Source organism: Pantherophis guttatus, chromosome 3 (assembly GCF_059756535.1).
Source record: "Pantherophis guttatus breed Tessera chromosome 3, ASM5975653v1, whole genome shotgun sequence".
Classification (NCBI taxonomy): domain Eukaryota; kingdom Metazoa; phylum Chordata; class Lepidosauria; order Squamata; family Colubridae; genus Pantherophis; species Pantherophis guttatus.
The window spans coordinates 45,760,879-45,783,624 of NC_142065.1; the positions used below are offsets into that span (position 1 = coordinate 45,760,879).

Sequence of the window (22,746 nt, forward strand, 5' to 3'; positions counted from 1 at the left end):
TGAAAAGCTTTTTCCAGTTGACATGCACTATGCTTTAGTTACCCCCTTTCCATTCTTCTGCTGATTGACTGTACTTTGCTATTTTTATTCCTTGAAAGTGGGGGTCATCTGGTCAGCCTAATAACCTGTATATAGCAACAAAGAACCTTAGTTTGGTTTCCAGATCTGGTAGTTGAGATTCAACCAGTGGGTAAGAGTGGCATCTGAGGAAGGACTTAGTCATATGAAATGTGTGACAGCTGTAATTTATCCTAAGAATAGATGTAAATAGAGGGAGCAAAGCACCACAGGATTTCCTTGGAACAGCAGCCATTGGGAAAAGAATTGCCAATCATACAGGCTACAGAAGCACCAGAGACAAGTCTATTTTTGCATCCATTCTAAGTGAAAATCAGAGATGGGCTAGTCAATTTCAGGACCTTTCACTCCCAAGGTTAACCAGCTGACCCTGGTGGTGAAATCTGGGTTTCCTTGACGCCCAAATAGGACTGAAGAAACAGGCAGAATTTACTGCGGCCTTGACAATGCTGGCATAGTACAGGTAATTTCAGGCTGATCCTCCAATGACCATTAAGTGCCCTGCATTGTTTGAACGCAGCATCTATGTTAGCAAAAATAGCCTTGCAGAATATAGCCATCAGTTGTGGAAAACCACTGAGATAACACGAGAGGGAATGATTACTGGGCAGGGAGGCTGGGTGGATTTGCTCTTAAATCCCAAGCAAGCCCTTCAGCTTGACATTTTTCTTTTGGCCTTTACTAACATAATTGGCATGCCAGAGCGCAACCACCTTGCCGCTCTGTATATCCTCGGTGGAGGACCTTGTCTGTTGATATGTTTCAAGTATTTTTTTCTTTGAATTTTAATGATATGCAAGATGTTTCCTGAAAGTTCCAAAACCATATAACTGAGTGATAATGAGAATATCTAACTTATTTTGAAATAGCCAAACCGAGAAAAATTGGTCCATTAAAGCCTAGTATTGGAAGGAATTAAAATAATACTGACTGGTTGAGCAACAGCAATGAAACAGAACCCACTTGGTGAAGAAATAATGATTCATATTTTCAGCTTCTTCTGTGATGGAATGGGTAGAAATTTCTTTCAGGAATTTAGGCTCCCTGAGGACTTAGTGTTAGGAAATAGCCCTGCAGGGAAGTGAGAGCTAGAGACATGATGGTTACAAATAAGCAGTGGCTTAAGAGGAATCAAAAGGAAAACCTGATGAACAGGTTTGTGATAAATTAATAAGAGGATATAAACAAGGTATTCTCCATAAAATGTGCTTCCTAGTGTTGAGAATATAAAAGGAATGCTGCATATGTAAGTTAAGAGATGATGAAGGGAAGGGATAAAGTGAGCAATGGCCTGGGAAGCAGAGACCTGATTTAAAAAATGGGCATTTTGGAAACCGTACCCAAGTGGGGAATTATGGGGGAGAAAGTGGTAAAACACAACACAACATTTAAGAGAAATGATTGTGTGTTATTGGCAGGAAGGAAGTAGACAAGGGAGCTTTGAAGGTTTAAGCCTGTGGTTGCAAGGGATCTGCTGGCATTATAGGTTCCCAGTGGATTAGATCTATAGAAATTGCAAAGAAAGGGAAGTGGGTCAGTTATAGTTTCTTTTGTCACCAGGGTATTATGGCTGAGTGAGGAAGCAAGCACACTAAGGATAAGGGAAGAAAGGCTGAAATTCACATAATAGTTTAAGTAGCTAGGCAGTTCTTTACTACCAGTATTTAGACCATTGCTAATTCATTGCTGATGAGATCAATCTATTTCTGTGCAACACCTTTTCTTTCCTTAAGAAAATCTAGATATATTTTGTCTTTGTTTTACAAAAGGGAATCATTGATAACCAAAACATTTTCAAAGTGAAAGATCAATGTTTTTTCCTTCGCTCCCATCAGAATTGGATCTCATACAGAGGTTGGTGGCTCTAATTTGGTGCATATTATGGAATCTACTACCCAAGTGGATTCCTCCTTACTTTTTACTCCAAAATGAAGAAACAAACAAACAAACAAAACAAAAAACAGAACAAATTTTGAATGATTACTGCACAAATGGCAAATGGCCACTCAAGTAAACTTTTTCATTGAACAGCTGTTAAAACTGAAGCATTGAAGAATAGTTTTCTAGAGCAGAGATGGGCAATGATATGATGGGCATACTGCAATTTTGAGAGCATGTAACAACAGAATATCTATCTTATCAGTGTGGAAATCATAAACAATAGATTTATCAAAAGGTAATTTTATTTCGACACCGCTTTCCTACCCCTCCATCATTGCTTGTTTCCACTCTGGATTATATCCTGAGCCGATGGGCCTAAATTCAAATAAAGCATTGTGCTGCCGGCATCAAGAGCTGCTATTTTCTACAAATGCTTGTGCGGCCCTGAGGCTAATATTCATTTTGCCATATGCCCATTTTTCAACTGAACTAGGTTTTAATTAAAATATTATAAAAGGCAAAGATAAGGAACTTGCGTGGGGGGAAGTATCAGGGGAGAGGTCAGGGCACAATCAGGGCACAATGGTATTAATAGGAACTAGGTTACCCACCACTTTTCTTTAGGCTATGTGGAAGAAATACTATAATCTTGTGTCGCATCACAGAGATACCTTAACTGAATACACAATCTGCTAATTTGGGTGCTTTGAAACAAGGCTTTTATTGTGCAATTGTCCTGGCTCATTCATGAATTTTTAAGAGGAGGAATATATCTAGAAAATGTTGTATTCCACTTGGAAACACTTGGTGTTTATTCACAATTTCTTTCACCCTTTTTCTATTAGGAAAAAAAAAAGAAGAAGGTTTTGGTAATGCTAGCTGCTCTCAGTCTCGAAGCACTCTGATTTCCTCATAAAAATGTTTCTAGTTAGGTTTTTATTGCACATTCACTTTGCATCTTCACTTATAACTTAGGTTTTTGCATGTGTTTGATCCAAAAATTAATGTCCTTGTTTCCATCCTTTCTTACAACTTTTGTTTTAACATATAATATTCATTAAGAAAATGGAACAGTTGCATAACGTATTTTGAGTGGTAGGAGAAATTGGTTTCAAGCTTTTTCATTCCAGTTTTACCATCCCTCTAGTGAGTTGACTGACCTCAGGAATAAAAATAGATCAGCAGCCCTTACTTTCCATAGATTTAAGGGGATTCATCTGAAGTGCTAGACATACTTCCTAGGGAATAGGCTTGCTAGCATAATAATATTGAGAAAAGCATAAATGCATATAGGAGTGTAGAATTTTTTTGTTTGCAACAGAGTCACCAAGGATGTGGCAAGTTTACCAAGGATGCTTTGTGACTTTAAAGCATATTTCTGTAGTGACAGGGACAAACAATAAAGAACAGTTGTATCTTCATATAGCAACCATACTGAGAGGATTCAGTACAGGAATACAGAAATATAAAGGGGAAAAAAAATCAAGTTTTTTTCAGTTTTAGAGACAACTTGTTAAAGATTAAAATACTGTCTAATCTTTTTTATGACTTGATTTTAACTTTTGTATACCTGTGTGTTTCTGATAAATATGACTGGTTTAAAGCATGGTCTGCTAGTTGAAATCTTATGGAAGTAAATTTAAACTTAGTATATGCTTTGCTATGCCTAAGTAATAAGGGCCTAAGAAAATTTATCAAAACACGTTCATTCCTTACTCCAGCCTTTCTCCTGAATGTTTTTACCTTTTAGAATTGAGAACGTTTCTTAAAAAAAATAGAGCAAAAGTAACTCAAAGTAATTTAAATTGTTATTGTAGCTGCCCTTGTTAAACCTTCATGTTTCTTTTTTTCAGTTTAAAGGCAGAGGGAGAGGGATTTGCATAAACACCAGTGCTTTCCACTGTTACTTCATACTCATCATAGCCGAAAGACGTCATAGAAATCATCTCATGATGCGGAAAATAATGGAATTCAAAACATTGGTTATGATAAGACATTGAAGAAGCAAAGCTGATGTGGATTCCATGACTGGATTGCTTCCATCTAGAACAGCAGCCTCATTGTTTCAGAGGCCACTCACCATCGGATGCAGATTCTTGCCCAGGTGGCAGTCCAATTGCTGTATGAAGAATGGGAGCTGGCCGAGGCTTTACAATGTCTCTCTTCCTTTCTCACTGGAGAAAGAGGTGGAATTTTGAGAAATAGCTATTCTGCATGCCTGAGATTGCAAGACGGCTCTTGTACAGTAGATGCCACCCCTTATTTTTCTGGGATGGAGTATCTGGGATCCAGTGGTCCTCTCTCTTCTCAGTGCTTCCATCTTCTCAGTGATTGGATGAATGAACTAAGAGGCTTAAAATATACTTTGCCGCCTATTCTTTCCTCGAGCTGTAGAAGTAGGGAAGGAGAAAAATTAGATAATCTAAAGACTATTGACCAAAATCTGTGGCTTGGAAGATGAGATAAAAAAGATTTCATCACGATTCCTTCCTCTACTTTATATATGTAGGAGGAATGGAAATTAATATATTATTATATATATTATACATATATTTATATTTATATATATTTATCATTGATATTATTGACATATCCATAATATCAATCACTTTAAAAAGTGTCACTTTCAAATACAAAGAATACTACAAGAAATATAAAGGACATGCAAAACACCAGTAGTTTGTTTTGTTGTATCCCCGAAAAGTTTGTAGGAAGAATGTTTAGTTCCTGTCTCTGGCTCCTGCAAAATAGGCAAGGCCTCTGGCAAAATATTGCCAAATCTTACCTTCCAGTTTGATTTATCTTGCCATGGCAGTTGGCTCTGCTGAAAGTTAAACTACAGAAACATTTGGATGGCCACAAATATCTCACTTCCACATTCACCACCATTTGGGATTCCTTATATTCATTTACCTGGGTTTCATGAGCTATCATGTGCTATGACTATCTCACCTGTGAAGGATCAATCATGATATATAACTAGCAAGGTATATAGGTGGGAAACAGATACTCTTATTTTTTAGAACAGCAGTACAGGCCACCATCTCTATGTCATGAGATCTGATCCTTAGAACATATTTGGATAGCTGATTGCTATGAATCACTGTTCCAATTTATATCAGAAAAATGTAGAATACAAAAGATTTCTGCAGAGCCTTCAGTCAAATTGTTTTCCACAAGAAGTTGGTACCTACCAACATGCTGGAAACTTGACCCTCGGCAGCCAGGGTCTTTTTGAAGTTGAATTTCCTTCAAAGAGAAGATGGAGGTAGCTAGAGGAGAGAAGGAAATGGAAACAGAAGTCATGGATTGGATTTCTTAGACGTCACTTGTCATTCTGATTCATTCTGTGTATGTGACCCAATTGATTACAATGGATGGATGCCTACAAGTAAGTACACCTCTAGAAGACTGATTGGATTAGTGCTCCTGGTATCCACTGGATGTTATTTATGTTACCAAAGTTCTGGTAGTAGCTTTTCCTCTCACATCTTCCCCTCTTTTGAAAAATGGCATTTCTTGGATTTTATTTCTCCCACTTCAGCCTTTCTAAATATTTTACACATTTATTTTGCATGCTTGGGCTCTGGCTTTGTGAGACTAAAATGCAGATGTAATCAAAGTGACAGTGAAAAGCAAAACACCCACAAACAATAAAATGCAGCCAACAACTGTGCTGCACAGCAAGCCATATCTTAGTTGTTAGGGGAGTACAGGTAGTCCTTGATTTACGACCACAATTGAGGCCAAAATTTGTGTTAAGCGAGGCATTTGTTAAGTGAATTTTGCCCCATTTTACCACCTTTCTTGCCACGGTTGTTAAGTGAATCACTGCAATTGATAATTAGTAACCCGGTTGTTAAGTGAATCTTGCTTCCGCATTGACTTTGCTTGTTACAAGGTCACAAAAGGGGATCACATGACCCCCGGGACACAGCAATGGCCATAAATATGAACCAGTTGCCAAGGATCTGAATTTTGATCACCTGATCATGGGGATGCTGCAAAGCTTGTAACTGTGAAAAATGGTCATAAATTGCTTTTTTCAATGCTTTGAACGGTCACTAAATGAACTGCTGTAAGTTGGGGACTACCTGTATGATACTTCTAAAACTTTACTGTGACTAATTGCTTGAAGTAAAAGGTGCTGTGAAAGGATCAGGGAAAGGGCTTAAATTTGATACAAAACGATTGTCTTCATTCATACTTTGGAACTATTATTAAGTCATCTTATGCCACAATGTTCCCATTGTATGCTTACTCTCAGGAAGAAGGTGGACTCGTTCATCTAAGATCATAAAGTAGGGATGTCGTAGAGCTGATTCAGCAGAGATACGTTGTTTGGCTTCATACTTGAGGGAAAAAAAGGCTTGAGTCCACATTTGTACAGTGATTTTATACATTGTTCCCAGATGCTGATTCATTGTGTGGCCGCAGAATTTTTAAATAATTGAATCATAAATGATTGGTTGAACAGCATGATAGCAGATGCAAACTATTACTAGAAAACATAAAATGAAGCATTACTTTGCTAACAATACAATTTTCCTAATGTCATTTGGAGTTTAGTGGAGGTGTTGTACAAGTTGGATCATTTGTTTTAAGTCTGTCAAAACCTATGACCCCCAAATTCTTCTGCAAAATTGCATCCTGTCTGGTTTCTTCAGTCTGCAGCCATGCAAAACAACTGTACCTTAGAAAATGTATGTTTTTATTTTAGTTTTGGCTCAGTGCGGGGAAGTCAAGCAATTACTGCAGAGCTGAACAACATCTCCTACAAAAGCCAGAACAGGACAAAAGAATCTTGGCAGCAGAAACAACAAAGCAACACAATAATCAACAAATCTGAGACTTGGTAGCATCATAGATCAGACTTAGAATGGAGGAGCATTTATGCCTGTTCGCTGGATCGATTAGACATTCTATGTTCCTTTGCAGAAATCTTTGCTATTAAAATAAACCAGCTATTTTTGTTTTTCTGAAGCTGCCAATCTTATCGTTTGAGTTGCTTGTTTCCTGGCCAATTACAGTGGCATTATTGGTTCTGATGGGAGCTCCAAACTGTATTCCCCAGTTCCACTGGAATTATTAAACTGATTTTATCTCTTATAATATCTGTAAAACAGGGCTAGTTGACTAAGATCCAGAAGTGTTGTGGAGTGCAATCTTGAAACTTGATGGTTAAAGTAGCATCATTCTGGATAAACCTCATTCTACCCCATCTTTGCCACATGTAGCAATAGCAATTATTGTGATAGGAACTTGCCAGCCATGTCATTTTTACTTATGCTATATCTACCTGAAAGCTGGGGTAAAGCTACTATACCCACATGGCAAGGTTGATAAATGAATTATGTTCTCAATGGCCTCAGCAGCCCTAATATCGTTCTTGTAATGCTGTATGCTAGGCCTGTTCTGAGTTGCATACTGTGGTACTTGTGTATTCGAGAGTCACTACTGTCAATATATGATTCAATTTAAAGTAGTTTTTGGCCTTTGGGCTACTCAAATATACCACTGCCAAGCTGAAACAGATGCATGTTCCATTTGAAAATTGAAGTATCTTATGAACACTAGATAAAGCTGTCCCAGCTTGGTTTCAAATGACTTTGTAGCCTAATATACCTATTGATTTTTAAAAACATAGGATACCTCCTTAACAGTTCTGATTAAATTCCTCCAGGACAATTTGCTATATGTCAATAGATATCTATCCACTCTTGTAATACTGACTCTGATAATTACTCCTGAAGGGGGTGGGGGGGATCACAATCTCTTTGAAAGAGTTGATTCATGAGTTCTTCAGAACTCTCAGATCCTACTTAAAAGGCAAGCAGGGGATGTGGGCAGGACAGCTTTGGCTGGTGTGCCAGTTAGTCATTGATGATGATCACTCACACCAGATCGCACACAAAGCGCGTGCATGAAGAGAACCGGTGGTAACACGGGTTGGAACCCACCACTGACTCACACCATGATCACCACTGTAGTAGTAGGGCTACACATGCCATGTAGAGTTGCCTTTGGAGATGATCCAAAGCTGCAGCTGGTATGAAATGCAATGGTTTTTGATGGGACAATTCTGTCAGGCCAGAATAATGCCTCTTTTGAAGTTGCTGTATTAGCTGTCAGTTGGCTTTCAGGTGCAATTCAATGCACTGATCAATATTTTAAAGCACCTCATGATGCAGCATTGGGATAAATCAGGCAACGCCTTACTGCACAGGTGTCAAATTCATCACGTTGCCATCATGTGATGTTTTTTCCCTTCGCAGAGCTGGGGTGGGCGCGGCCTACACATGACGCATCCAGTCCACGGACTGCCAGTTTGACACCCCTGTGAATCAAATCTGCCCATCTATCTAGTCACAGAGAGTGTGTTGCAGGTTTCTCCCTTGTAAATTTTATAGGGCATGAGCCAGGTACCAGGTCTTCTCAGTGATGGTCTTCCTTCTTGGAATACCCTCCCTCCCACAGTTAAGACCTTGCTGGAGCTCCATGAACAGATCAAAGCAATTTTATTTCAAGGCAAATTTGGCCCTTAGATTAACCTGCTTGCTTCTGTGATGTAACATATTTTTTACTAGTATTTTTATTTCATATATTTTTTCCTTTTTCCTTTTTTTTTTGTATCCCACACAAGCTACATTAGAATTGGGATGGGCTATAAATATTGTAATAAATATTTATTAAGTTGGAACTAGCCATCAGCTGTTTTCCTCTTTTAACACTTTTAGGTGCAACTTGAAATCTGCATAAAGATCTAGGAACCAATCAAATTCAACTGGCAACAGCTTCCTACAATTCAGTTTAAGACTGCCTAAATTCAGAATTTGGAGTTTAGCACTCTCTGGTTCTTTCTCAACCCTTTCCCCCTTTCTACACATGCATTCCCATACCCACCACATACACTCTGATTAATATTTAGCCTGAGAGAATTTTGCAACTGATGTTTATAAAATATTTTCCTTAATTACTCAACATGGCTTCCTTTGCATAAATAATGAAAAATAAAGACCTAGATATGGACTCATTACCATTCCCAGTGCATTTTAAATGGCTGTTTTTGTCTTCTTCAATGTGAAGCAAGAACATTTAGAAACAGTGATTCAGAGAAGATCATTCAACTGTCAGGAAGAAGGGAAGGCTGAGAATGCAGCAAGATGATGCAGCTTTGTGAAAATTACTCAGGAAAATCAAGAAAAATGTGTTAGAATTCACCAGAAAAATCAAGCAAATAAATTTCTTAGATGATTGCTAACCTGATTTAGGATTTGGAATATCACTGTAATCATGTTTACTCTGGATCAAGACTGTAATCAATTTGCCTTGTGCGGCATGGGTTCTTCCTTTAAACTATTGTACTTACTCATACTTCAGAAACAAGATGATAAAATAAAATCATATTGATACAAAAGTTATTTGGTGACCACAAAAGATCAAAATGAGGAGAGGCCAGCACTACGCTTACTATTTTCAGCACCCATTTATAGAACTTCAGCACTCGGAATCTTAGCTTCTTTCACTTACAAAATAAAAACTGTCAACTATTTTCCAATAAAAAACAACAACTGTCAACTAGAAGAATCAAGGGGATCAGTAGTAGTAACAGTCTGGAAAGTTTTCTTTGGACACACAGACCCTCCATGAATTCCCAGGGAGGAAACCAAAGATACTGAATCCCTTCAGCACGTGGGAAGTAGGGATGAAGTATCTGAGGGTTGGGCTGTGGCATTTCTGATATCTGGCTTAGCAGGCAAGGTCACCTACCAGGAGGAGATTTGTCAAAAGGTCAATTCCTTCTGTGTCCAGCCTGCAAGAGAAGAAAGCATGGTTACATTTGGGAGACTCTTCAAGCAGCTGGTTCTTACTGCAGGACCAACACCTGAACACGTGACTCCAGCTCTGGTTTAAAAGGGCCAGCTTCAAAGAAAAATGACCCAGATCAATTTCCCCAAAGTTTGGATTCTAGATGGCCCCGTTAGGTGGTGATGGTGGAAACCGTAGTCCAATACGCCTGGAGGATAGCAGACTGCAGAAGCTACTTAAACAAAAACATTCATTTTATCAGTTGGCAATTTGAGTTCTTTCTTAAGGTAGTGATGACACAGTGCAGTAAAAAAAGCCTAGTCTTTGCAGTTTGAAATTCAAAGCACTACTGCCATCTAGTGGCAGTTTTAGAAAAGAAAGCCTGTCATTTCCCCAATCTTGGTACAGAGAATAAGAATGAAACATGTTGCATTTGGAGAAAATTCCTCTATGTTCACTGAGGGCAGTGCAGACAATCAACCAACTTTTCCAAGAGTTCTTTATATCATCATTTATTCTCTGTGTCTCTTTCTTTAGTCATTTCTAAGAGGACTGCTGATATTTTGCCTCTTGCAGTACTTGCAAACAACAGCTATGATCCATAATAAATTGGCCTCTCCTTGATTCTGCCTCTACCTGGGTGCATGATTTATCAAGGGTTGGGCTCGATATTGTGTGAACTGGTAAGCTTTGAACTCCTCATTGGATGTGATGCCTGGCCAAGATTCTTCCGTAGGAGTTCCTGCAAGTGAAAAAAAAAAAAAAGGATTGGATTAACATTTTTTCTAGATCCACATGCAGCATGGCATGAGGTGGCATATATCTATCTATAATGGGATTTAGATCTCTGAAAATTTCAAATAATAAAACTAAGAAATTCCTCTGTAGGATAGGGCAATGTAGAAATTCAAGGAAAGCAGTAGACCAGTGTTATTTATCTTTGGCACTTTGAAGATGTGCTGGGGAATTCTAGGAGTTGAAGTCCAGACACCTTCACGTAATCAAGGTTGAAAAATACTGCATTAGATTGGTAACACTAAATATGTTTTATATTAGCACAGGTTGATAATATGTAATGGTTAACATTTAATAGTAATGGTTATAGATATGGATTTACCATTTCTACCATCCTCAGATCCTTTCAGTAAGAAATACCACACAATGAGTCTGATAAATTGTGCCCACCCCCAATTTATCCATCATTTTGCTATGGCATCTGCCTTCTTTGAAAAGAAGAATGGAACTCCTTCCCTGTAACTCCTGCAGTCCATGTTTTCTTATTCCAAATACCTGCAGTTTTTATCTCTGTTTTATTTCTCTGCCAACAATTGCTTATATAATAATATTATATAATAATATTCATGATTTTTTTGAGAACACAAAGCATGAATATGAAGTTAATTACACAAGTGTACCTATTTGGTAAAATACAATCTGAAGGCATCATTTGGGTTGTCTTGCTACAGCACTGTTTCTTGAGAAGAGTTCCATGAACTCTAATCCTTCCCTGCTAATTTGCATATTGTCATTTAAAAAATTGATTTTTTAAATTTTATTTATTTATTATTTGTCAAACATGTAAGATAACAGATATAAGTATAAACATGATTATGAAAAGATAAATTGGGACAGTAGGACAGGTGCGGAAGGAATGTTTGTGCGCTTATGCACACTCTTTACAGACCTCTTAGGAATGGTCAACAGTAGACAGTCTAAGGTTAAAGTTTTGGGGGTTTGGGAAAGTAACCACAGAGTCAGGTAGTGCATTCCAGGCACTGACCATTCTGTTGCTGAAGTGGTATTTTCTGTAATTGAGTTTGGAGCGGTTTACCTTAAGTGTGTCTATTGTGTGCTCGTATATTGTTGTGGTTGAAGCTGAAGTAGTCATTGATAGGTAGGACATTGTAGCAGATAATTTTATGTACTATGCTTAGGTCAGACCGAAGGCGGCATAGTTCTAAATTGTCTAAGCCCAAAATTTCAAGCCTGGTGGCATAAGGTATTCTGTTGGAGGACTCTTCTCGTGAAATATCTCTGGACTCCCTCAATTGTATTAATGTCTGATATACAGTGTGGCAGTGGTGAAATGTAAAATTTGTTACTACCGGTTCTGTGGGCATGGCTTGATGGGGGGGGGGGGTAATGTGACTGGGTGAGCATGGCCAACTTTTTTTTTTTTACTTTTAAAAGCATTTTTTCGGCTGAAGAGGTTATAGAAAAAACGCTTTTAAAAGTTAAAAAAAAGTCTCTGATGATCGCACGGCTCAGCTGGGCATGTGTGGGGAGGGCAGGGATTTTTGCTACCGGTTCTCTGAACCACCCGCCGCCATCGCTACCGGATCGAGTGATCCGGTCTGAATGAGGAGCATTTCACTCCTGCAATGCGGGTTCCAGGCAGATGAGCTGTATTCGATAATTGGTCTAACAAAGGTTTTGTATGCTCTAGTTAGCAGTACAATATTACCAGAGAAGAAGCTACGCAAGATTAGGTTAACAACTAATTGCATTATCTCCTGTTCAATACAAAAACAGAATGAAGAAGACTCACCCAACATTCTGAATATTAAATTAAGTTCTTCTTTCACAGTGGATCCTGGGAACATTGGACGTCCTGTGACCATTTCATAGTGTATGCAACCCACGCCCCTAGAAGGAGAAGTTTTATGAAGTTGAACGGAACAATGTGCTGTCTCCTAGGTTGCCTTGTCTACCTCTCATTAATTCAGTGTCTGAAGAGGATGCTGAATCCTGAATGACCCCAGAAGATCAGGCAAGAATGATCATTTTTTCATATTGAATTGCTAACCAGAAAAGAGAGGTTTTAAGGAGCATGAAGGAATGAGCCACAAAAATCTAATTTCTTCCATCCTCTGTAGCATCCTTCCCCTGAGAGTTTGATTCTGCTAAGTGGGTACTTGCAAACTGCACTGCCATCTTATTTAGAAGATGGTTTGTAACATTATGAAGGCTATGCCATCAGCATGCTGTGGAATTTGGAAAAAGCATGTATTGAGGGAAGCCAAACTACGATTTCCTAATTTTAAAAGGAACTATAGGAAGAACAATCGTTTTCACCCATGCACAGACATTAGGCTCACCACATGTCTATGGGAGTGGAATATTCTGTAGATCCTAGTAGGACATCAGGAGGTCGGTACCATAATGTGACCACTTCATTGGAATATGTCTTTGTTGGGACAGACTTGGCTCTGGCTAGCCCTGAGGATAAAACAAATGCCTGTGAGATTCAGCTGCAGCTATTAATCAAGACTTATATTAAATCCATATTTCTTTTAGAAAAACAAACCTGTTTTTACAAAGAAAAGTTCTATGTAACTCAATGCTTGGAACAGTGGTGGACATCACAGTTATGTGTGAGCTATTTAATTTGATTGTTTCACTTAGAGAACTAAGTTCATTAAATCCAATGGAGCTTGTTCTCAGTAACAGAACAACTACAAGATGCTTCTGAAAAAAAGTTTCTTACAATCTCATAACTTGCATAAAAGTCCAGTTTATTTGTAAATAATATACAGGAAAATATTAGAGAAAAAAAAGGGGGGGGAGGTTTCTTGAGATGTGTGACCCTAATATTGAAAGCATCCATCAAAACTGTTCTGAAGGCCAACAGATTAATTATTTGCCCCCAAAAAACTTAGGGAACGCATGGGGATCCTGCTAGGTGGTAGTATGATATTAGCTGATTGCTATTTTCCATGTTATTTGCTTTTCCATTCTTTTATTTTGATTTATGTTCAGTATTTTAAGATTGGCTATGTTGTTTTAATTGTTGCTGTGTTTGTATGCTGCCCAGAGTCACATTATGTGAGATGGTTGGCCATTTTAATTTATCAAATGAATACATAAATGAATGTCATTACTCTGAAAGCCAAGGAGATGGTCTCATTCATTAACTTACCAAAGTCAGCAAGTTTTAGTTCTCCTTTTCCATTAATAAGCAGATTCTGTGGCTTGAGATCTCTGTGTAGGATCTTATGCTGATGGCAGTAGGACAAACCACGAAGCAGCTGGAACATGAAAATCTCGAAGCAAGAGAAGATCAGAGAAGAAATAATTGGTAACATTCACAGTTTGTTTTTAGGAAATGCAGATTTCTGAACCAGATGCCTTCCAGATATGCTAATGACCAAGTGTTGGGAATTATGCAAATAGTAATCCAATATATTTCCAGGACATCAAATAGAGAAAGGATGCACAATTCTCTCATATGTTTATTTTGCAAGAGAAGCCTTTGCAAAGGCCAATCTTTCTATCCATCTATCTGTCTACTCACCTTCACATTGTACATGCTCATCAGATTCCCACAGTTATCTAGGTACTGTTTCAGGTCGCTGTCCTGCAAAGATAAGCATGTCCTGAGGGCATAACTTGCTATGAGGAATGAGATACCCACAATTTCTTCAGTATTAGAAAATGCAAATCAAATTATGTTTCCCAGGACTTCAGACAATATATGTTTGCAACTAATTATTACCTCCAACAAAACATAGAGTATAGTAAGGCTTATTATACACCTCTGAACAATGCAACCTTTTTAGAGATTTGTTGCATCATGTAAAATGAATATGCTGGTGCAAATAATTGTAACAGGAGATAAAAAGCAGTTCTTCTAGCAAACATACCCAATCCAGATGCTATTTAAATGTTTCCTGATAAACACATCTGTTTCAGAAAATTCAAGTTTTCCCAACTCTAAACCACATTTTGCTACTGCTAAGAAAATGCCATTTCTTTCTGCTTTTTCTTATGCACACATCATTTGCAATTACTATTTAGGGCAACTCTCTTTTCTAAAAGGCTTGGCAAATGCAACAGGACTGAGTACATACTATGATTGAGTAAACAAAACTGCTATCTGTGCTACCTGGAGTACAATTAAACAATGTCTGGGAACAATAAGTGAACATTCTCCAGAGAACATTTTCTAATGGATGCTATTGATTAGCTAAGAGTTAAAAGAAAACCAAGAACCTCAGTACTGCTCAGAACGTTACTGATGCAGGCAAGCTACCATGCATGGTGCCTTAGCCAGCCATACTTTCCCTTAGAAAGAGATCCATAGACTTACCAGATATTCAAAAACAAGAGTGAGGGAGCATTTTGTGTGAATGATATCGTGGAGAGTCACAATGTTGGCATGCTTTAGATTCTTCAGTAAGGAAACTGTAAAACAAAGCATAGCTGTATCAATCACACATCATCTGAAAGTGTTGGAGATGTGAGTTGGAATCACAGGCTCATCCATACAGATTGGTTGGACTACCAGTTACATAATTCCCAGGAAACATGAGGACAAATTATGAGACGTGTAATCTAAGGCATCTGGAAGAACCATGTTAGGGAAAATTGACAACATATGAATTCTTAGGAATAGACCTAGAAAAATTAGCCTGACTAGGTAGCTCAGTGGCTAAGACACTGAGCTTGTCGATCAGAAAGGTAGGCAGTTTGGTGGTTCGAATCCCTAGTACAGGTCTCCTGTGTGAGCACGGGGTTAGATTAGATGAGCTCCAAGATCCCTTCCAACTCTGTTACTGTTAAAATAGTTGCTATATGTTGCTAACAGGGGTCTGAAACTCCAAGCCTGCATCTTACCTTCCCGTATAGCAGTGCAAGGTGCCCCTTCTTCATGCTCCAATCTGATCTCCTTCAGCGCAACAAGATTCTTGGTGAGTTTGCTGCGTCCTTTAAATACAGTAGCATAAGTGCCCTGTGAAGAAAGCAGCAACAAAAGTAAGTAGTGAAAAATGCAATATATTTTTACATCTCTCTCTTTCTCATTCTGGGCCTCCTTAACTTAAGGAATTCACTCCTTAAACTTTTTAAAATTTCAATTAAAAAAATTCTCCATTGTCACCATCTGCCAAACAAATGCCACAGAAAGGCTGGATCTAATTTATTGTTAGATTCCCTCCCCCCCGCATTTAAATATATATATATATTTGGTCAATTCAAAGTGGCGAACATATCTAATACTCCTTCCTTCTTCTATTTTCCCACAACAAAAACCCTGTGAGGTTGGGCTGAGAGGAAGTGACTGGCCCAAGGTCACGCAGCCATCTTTCTTTCTTAAGGGGGCCTAGAATTCACAGTCTCCTAGTTTTCCACACCAGACCACAAAAACAATTTTGCTATTTTTGTCCTCCTGTCCATTCTAATATGGAAAGAGCATTTAATTTAGGAAGCACACTCTGAATGCACATGATGAGTGGCAGAGGTCAAAATCTTTGTGTCATCTGGTGACAAGCATGGCATGTGAACTGCAACATGGACTATAAAAGGAATAAATGCCAAAAGGCATGAATTAACTAATGAAATAAAAGGAAAAATACGTTATATGAAACTATAAAGGAATGGATGTAATAAACTCTAATGAAGGTAGTCTGATATGCCCCAAGTCACCCAATGGTAATTATTATTTTTTTAAAATGCAGATAAATCCTATAGTGTTTAAATTCAGTTCAGAATTAGAGAGATTTTAAACATGTGAACTCCTATATGTCAAATGTCAGTCTCCCAAAGCAGACTGCAAAAGTAAAAATTATCACAAAAATACAATAGGAACTTGCAAAGGATGATGGATGGGACTGATCATTCTTTGAGATTATTCTTACCTCCCCCAACTTTTCCAGTTTAACATAGGTTTCCATCTTTCCAAACCCGATGTCTGACTACCATAAAAAAAGGAGAGAAGTATCAGTACAAAATGCAACATTAAGAAACTCACAACACAGGTCAACACATATCTATTAAGAAGTCTCTAGCCGATTGGATTGAATTCCCGGAGAAGCTTACCAATAACCATTCTGTAAAAATGTATTGCTTAAAATGAATTCTCTGGGAAATAAATGAATAAATAAATGAAGACAGGTTCTTGCACTCACAGCTCAGCATCAGTTACAGAGTCACCAGTGAATTGCTGGTAAGAACCGGCCCTTTGACTTTCAAGAATCTGGAGATCACTTCCTTCTTTCCCACTGTGGAGCTTAAAACAAGACTGCACACGTTCTTGTCTTTGCTTGGGGTATTTTGCAGAAAGCAATATTTCTCATATTTACTACTCAAATGACCTGTTACTTTAGTCAGCACATGCATCAATTAAAAGGGAGGACTGCCTGGGTGATTCTCTCCTTTGAAATATAAAATATATTGATCCAGGAGTTAAGGTATTTTATTTTATTTTATTTATTTGTCAAATACGTATAATAGATGTAAGTATAAACATGATTATGAATACAGGATAAGGATATAAATAAATGGGGACAGTAGGACAGGGACGGTAGGCACGTTTGTGCGCTTACAGACCTCTCAGGAATGGGGTGAGGTCAACAGTAGACAGTCTAAAGTTAAAGTTATGGGGATTTGGGGAAGTAACAACAGAGTCAGGTAGTGCATTGCAGGCACTGACCACTCTGTTGCTGAAGTCGTATTTTCTGCAATCAAGTTTGGAGCAGTTTACCTTAGGTTTGTATCTATTGTGTGCTCGTGTATTATTGCGATTGAAGCTGAAGTAGTCATTGACAGGTAGGATGTTGTAGCAGATAATTTTGTGTACTATGCTTAGGTCAGACTGAAGGCGTCTAAGTTGTCTAAACCCAAGATTTCAAGCCTGGTGGCATAAGGTATTCTATTGTGAGCAGAGGAGTGGAGTACTCTTCTCATGAAATAACCAAGGTAACCAGACTAATTTGCCAGATATTCCCCTGACCCCTTGTGTGACTGATACTAAAAGGCACAAATGGTGCTGGTCTCTCACAAACTCTATTCCCACAGAATATGATAATGTTTGGAAAAACTAACATTATCTGCTGTGTTTAGGTTAAATTTTATTCAGCAAATACGGTGTATGTTTGCAAAACAATATATAGCAGTAATGAAGATGAGAGATTCGTGGATAAATCCTTCCAGGCTGCTAAGAGGTTTTCTATGTGGAAATATTAAAGATGCTTGGTTCATATTTCTCACTTTAATATATTTACTATTCAACAGCAGGTGGTGGTAAAGACACAATTTTTAAATAACAACAACAATAACAACAACAAGATTTTAAGAAGTATTTCATTCTCAGTTCAATAAAGAAGTGTTATTAGCTGGATTAGAACTGGAATTTTTCATCTCTTGGTGAAACTGATACTCTATTTCAGGCAGTTTTTGTTTAGCAACCACAATTGGAACCGGCAACTTGGTCATTAAGTGAAGTGGTCACTAAGTGAAACTGTGACTGTGCTTCTTTCCTTCAGCCTTCCTTGGATTTACAGACCTGCAAAGATCGTACATTCAAGGACCTGTATCAGAAAGGAAAACTATTAAAATCATTATGCTACATTACTGTGAAAACATTTAAATATTTTCTGTTAAGCTCAAACTGTAAGAATTGAGAGAAACTCTAAGCCAGGGGTATCGAACTCGCGGCCCGTGAGCCGGATGCGTCACACGCTGGCCACGCCCATGCCCGGTTTAGCAAAGGGAAAAAAGACATGATATGTCACGTGATGCCGCCGTGACGACACGAGTTTGACACCCCTGCTCTAAGCAAATCTCAAGCCAGTGTTTGCAGGGATGATGTACCATCTGATGACCTTTCAACCGAAACACAAAACTCTGAGCAAAACTGTGGAACCTCTAGAGTTCTTGAGACTCACCAGAGATGCCCGCCGAGACATCCTGCTGAGAGGCTTAGAAATCTCTGGATTTTCCATTTCTAGTTTTTGGAGGAATTCTGGGGGCAGGTTAATATCCATGGGCAGAGAGAGACGCTTGCTGACATCCTGAGAAGAAAAATAACACACCACATATGACAAGATCTTCCAAACTGGATAGTGGGATCTAACTACGAAATGATACAAATCTACCATTAGCTGTTGTGGGAGCAGCTTCTAGACATGAACATATACACAATTATTATATAACAAAATACACCACATGTTAAGGGAAAACCAGACAGGCCACTGATATTTGAGGTCAGCTCACTTCGGTGTCAAGCTTTCAAATTTATCTTGCTATGTTTAAAGGGAGGAGGAGGCATCTCCCAGAACTCCATCAGCATCATTTCTGCCACTGGGCAAAGCTTGTCTATTAGTTTGCAGGTTACCTCCATAGAAAAGCGGCGCTGGTTGCCATTTCGGTAGTACACAGAAGTTGGGGACCGACCTTCCGAAGGTGAGGCAGAACTGGGCTGCATTCGGATATCCTTATTCAGGTGACCCAGATGTAAATGTCCTTGTGCCATATCTGATCAGAAAGGAAGAATAAATAGCAATTTACTAGGTGACTATAGAGACTGGCAATGCCAGGGACAGTGTGTGGCTGAGATAAATACAAAGCAAACCAGAGCAAGTTTAAAAATTTAAATCAGCTGGTAAAGTATATATCATAAAGAAGGAGAGACAAACAAACAAATCCCCCCAACTTTGTGTAAAAGCCCTTAGAGGCCAAACATTAAACATTAATTAAACATTATCCAAAATGTTCTGCATTTGCAGACCTCTATCTCAATCTGATGTTGACATATGTGCACATGTCTGTATGCACACATGTATACATACACTTAGCATATTTAACTGTCATTTTGGAAGTGAAGATCCCCTTTTCTGACTGAAATACTTCAGTGCTTTCACCAGAGTTCAAGGAATTTCACAGATTCACATTGTGTTCCATATATGCAGGTTTCTTGTGTTATGTTGCAATGTTGGTATACATCATGAGCTAAATATATTTCATCAGGGTCTGATGATTGAGTATGCACTTTTCAGATTTTCTTAGTAGTCTGTGTATCATATGCTATACAAATGCTTTCAGGGTTTCAGGTAGTTTGGAACTGCTTTAACTGTGGGGATTATGTACAAGGAAAAAATACATTCATATCCCCATCTCAGTATTAAGAGGGGGTGTTGGACAACCAGATATCAGAGATCCCATGTGAAACACAATAAAATTGTCTGACTAAGGTCCATGATGTAGAGCAGGGCTGTCAAACTCCCATGCCATGGGTCGGATGCGTCATGCGTTAGCCACACCCATGCCCGGTTTAGCAAAGGGGGGAAACGTCCCAATTCATCACTTGATGCTGTGATGACGTGAGTTTGACACCCCTGATGTAGAGGACAGACATAGATCATGCCACACTGAATCCCCGTCTTTTCTCCAGGACAAGATGGAAACAGCCACCTGTAAATTAATGTAGCAATTTCCAAGCTGCTGAGACATCCATCCAATAACCAAACTCCTCAGTTCTAGCTGAGGACCTGAGCCAAATAGGATCATTGTCATGTCATGTAAGTAGTTAGAATGTAGGGGATTAAATTAAATATTAGCTGTGCATACTTCAGTGACTTTTCTGCTTGTCATTAAAACAGCCCCCTTTTCAGACTTCTGCTTTAAAGTCACAGAGACTCGAATGACTATTCCCTTATATTTGTGAGAGGTTCAAAGATTATTTTTTTTCCAAATAGCTTTTCAAGTGTATGCACTGGTCCCATATCTACCTCTCCACTTGATAACTTGTTATGCTATTGAGAAAAAAAAATGAAGCGTCTCTAAGAAATATAAGTGATCTCTTGAGAAAGTAGTTCTGAAGTGTTGTTGAGCCACAAATGGAAAATGAGATCTGAAAGAAAGGAGCCTTCCATGTGTAACTACTTCTTCATGGTTCACAATTTGATGACTGTTGTTAGGAGAAGGGAGACCCAGAGGGGAGTTCAGCAAAACACTTCACTATTTTTGTGAAGCGCTTCATTAAAAACATTTTCAGAATTGGCAGAGGCATTTCTATGAAAAGCATGCAACTAACAGAATGTTTCATTATTATAACTCTCCTAACAGTGCTGTACCAGTTGCTTTTCCAAGCCCTTCTACAAGGTAATATCAGATTCTTTTACAGGAGACAGAAAAGATAGATGCAGGTCAGGAGTGGGTTCTACTTACCTTTACCACCAGTTCGCAAAGCGATAGCATGTGCAGATCACTGATGATGACATCTGGGGCAGTGGGCGGGGTCTCCTGCTGGTTTTACTACCGGTTCTTGAGAACCACTCCGAACTGGGGGCAACCCACCACTGATGCAGGTATACACAGTTTGGGTGCAGGAACTACTACTAAAGCATCTTTGATAGATGTTTATCCAGCTTCTTAAGAACTAAGGATATTCTTCCTGGTTTCTAGCCTGAATTTACTTCCTTTTAGTATAAACCAAGGATCTCCAAATTTGGCAACTGTAAGATTTGTGAACTTCAACTTCCAGAATTCTGGAATTTGAAGTCTACAAGTATTAAAGTTGCCAAGTTTGGACATGCCTGATTAAAACCATTGATTCTGGTTCTGCTCTCTTGCACAATACAGAATATAGCCATTCTCTTTTCAATGTGACAAGCCTTCAGATATTAAAAGATTGTAATCACATCTCCCATCAGCCATCTCTTCTGTACATTCTGATCTTTTAACTTTTCCTCATATATTTTGGTTTCTAGATCCCTTTTTATCTTGGTAACGTATTATATAAACTCTTTAATGCTATTAATGGTGGGAAAATGAACAGAAAACAAAAGCACCCCAATTTTTGTAGATACTTTTAAAGAAAGATCTCAAACACAGGTTAAAATTGTAATCAAATAAGCCACCCAGACTTTTACGCAGCTGGGTGGCCATTAAATTGAGTGAATGAATGGATGCCAACCTAGCAGACAAACAGTTCTTTAGTCTAATCCAGCACAGTGCTTTTTATATTTTTATGCTTTGTGTGAAATGTTTTTACTTAATCCAGTATATAATTTGATTGGACAAATCTATCTTAATAATTTTAGTGCAGGTGAAAAAGTATTTTAGAACAAATGTAAACACTGATTAAAACAACAGGCAACTAAAAAGTATTAGTAGAGCGAACTGAACCGAAGGAGGGCTGGTAAAGGTCTCAGCTGCATAAAATATACATCTGTAACTCCTGTTTTTTTCACAAAGATGGAAGAACAGCATGGTGGCCCAGGGGTGAAATGCTACCGGTTTGGGCCGGTTCGCCCTGAACCGGTAGTAAAATATGCTACTGGTTTGCCAAATCGGTAGTAAAAAAAATGCTTTAAAAAAGTAAAAAAAGAGGTTCCAACGATCGTGCGGCATAGCTGATTCCCCCCTCGCTGTTCTACTTACCTTCCCAAGCCTCCTTTTGGTGCGTACTGTGCATGCGTGCACAGTGCACATTTGATGTGAGCTGTGCATGCGCAGCGCAAACTTGGCACGCAGCATGCATGCACAGCCAGCAAACGGGTTCAGATTTTACCCCTGTGATGGCCTATACTTTGTGCTTGTTTCTTTGTTAGAATTACAAAGAAATTTGTTAGAATCCTTCAAGATTTCAAGAGTTTACATGTGGATCTCCCTTCATTTTATTTCCATGACAGCAGCCCTGTGAGGTAGGCTAAGGTCAAGAAATATCATCAGTGACAAAAATATGCACTACTTGTACTAGTTTTCCAAACTGCAGTACCGTATTTCTACGTACGTCCTTGTGATCCAGGGTTTTAAATTCTAGACCATTTCTAAGAAATATCAAAGCATTGGTCAATTGTTCTTAAAACATACTGGCAGATACTTTCCAGAATTTTGTAACAGAAATATTTTTGAGTCCTACCTGGAGATGCTCAGGATTGAACATTTTTTTAAAAAAATTCTGGCTCTTTATGCAAGTCTTTGGATGGTTTAATGCATAATTATCTGATTCATTTAAGGAATGGGGGGATAAAGTTCAGAATTGTATTCTTTGTTCTCTCTTCACTTCTTCCACTGAGAGTCATGAAGATGAAATAAGTGCACAAAATGTAGATTATGGTACAGTACTAGAAACCATTTTGAGTAGCTACTGAAGGTTGGCCTATCAAGACTTCTTAGCTACAACTGTTGACAGTGTGATTTTAACACTAATGTAAGAGTTGACCTTCCAAGTCTTCTTGGAATGTTCTTCTTTGTCTG

At 38.5% G+C, this 22,746-nt stretch overlaps 1 protein-coding gene across 2 annotated transcripts in view; it reads right to left on the reverse strand.

The window, feature by feature from the left end:
* Positions 1–2,661: 2,661 nt before the first annotated feature.
* Positions 2,662–22,746, reverse strand: part of CDK18 (cyclin dependent kinase 18) — an 80,701-nt gene continuing 60,616 nt past the window's right edge. For both annotated transcript variants that reach the window (XM_034414421.3, XM_034414422.3), the window contains exons 3-16: positions 18,881–19,020; positions 18,432–18,557; positions 16,404–16,460; positions 15,385–15,499; positions 14,858–14,952; positions 14,063–14,125; positions 13,688–13,811; positions 12,867–12,987; positions 12,317–12,414; positions 10,405–10,510; positions 9,730–9,772; positions 6,221–6,311; positions 5,154–5,231; positions 2,662–4,347 (exon numbers count right to left, since the gene is read on the reverse strand). In XM_034414421.3, coding sequence (XP_034270312.2) covers positions 4,313–4,347; positions 5,154–5,231; positions 6,221–6,311; positions 9,730–9,772; positions 10,405–10,510; positions 12,317–12,414; positions 12,867–12,987; positions 13,688–13,811; positions 14,063–14,125; positions 14,858–14,952; positions 15,385–15,499; positions 16,404–16,460; positions 18,432–18,557; positions 18,881–19,020 — 1,292 coding nt within the window. In that variant the 3' untranslated portion in view covers positions 2,662–4,312. The remainder of the gene's footprint in view (positions 4,348–5,153; positions 5,232–6,220; positions 6,312–9,729; positions 9,773–10,404; positions 10,511–12,316; positions 12,415–12,866; positions 12,988–13,687; positions 13,812–14,062; positions 14,126–14,857; positions 14,953–15,384; positions 15,500–16,403; positions 16,461–18,431; positions 18,558–18,880; positions 19,021–22,746) is intronic.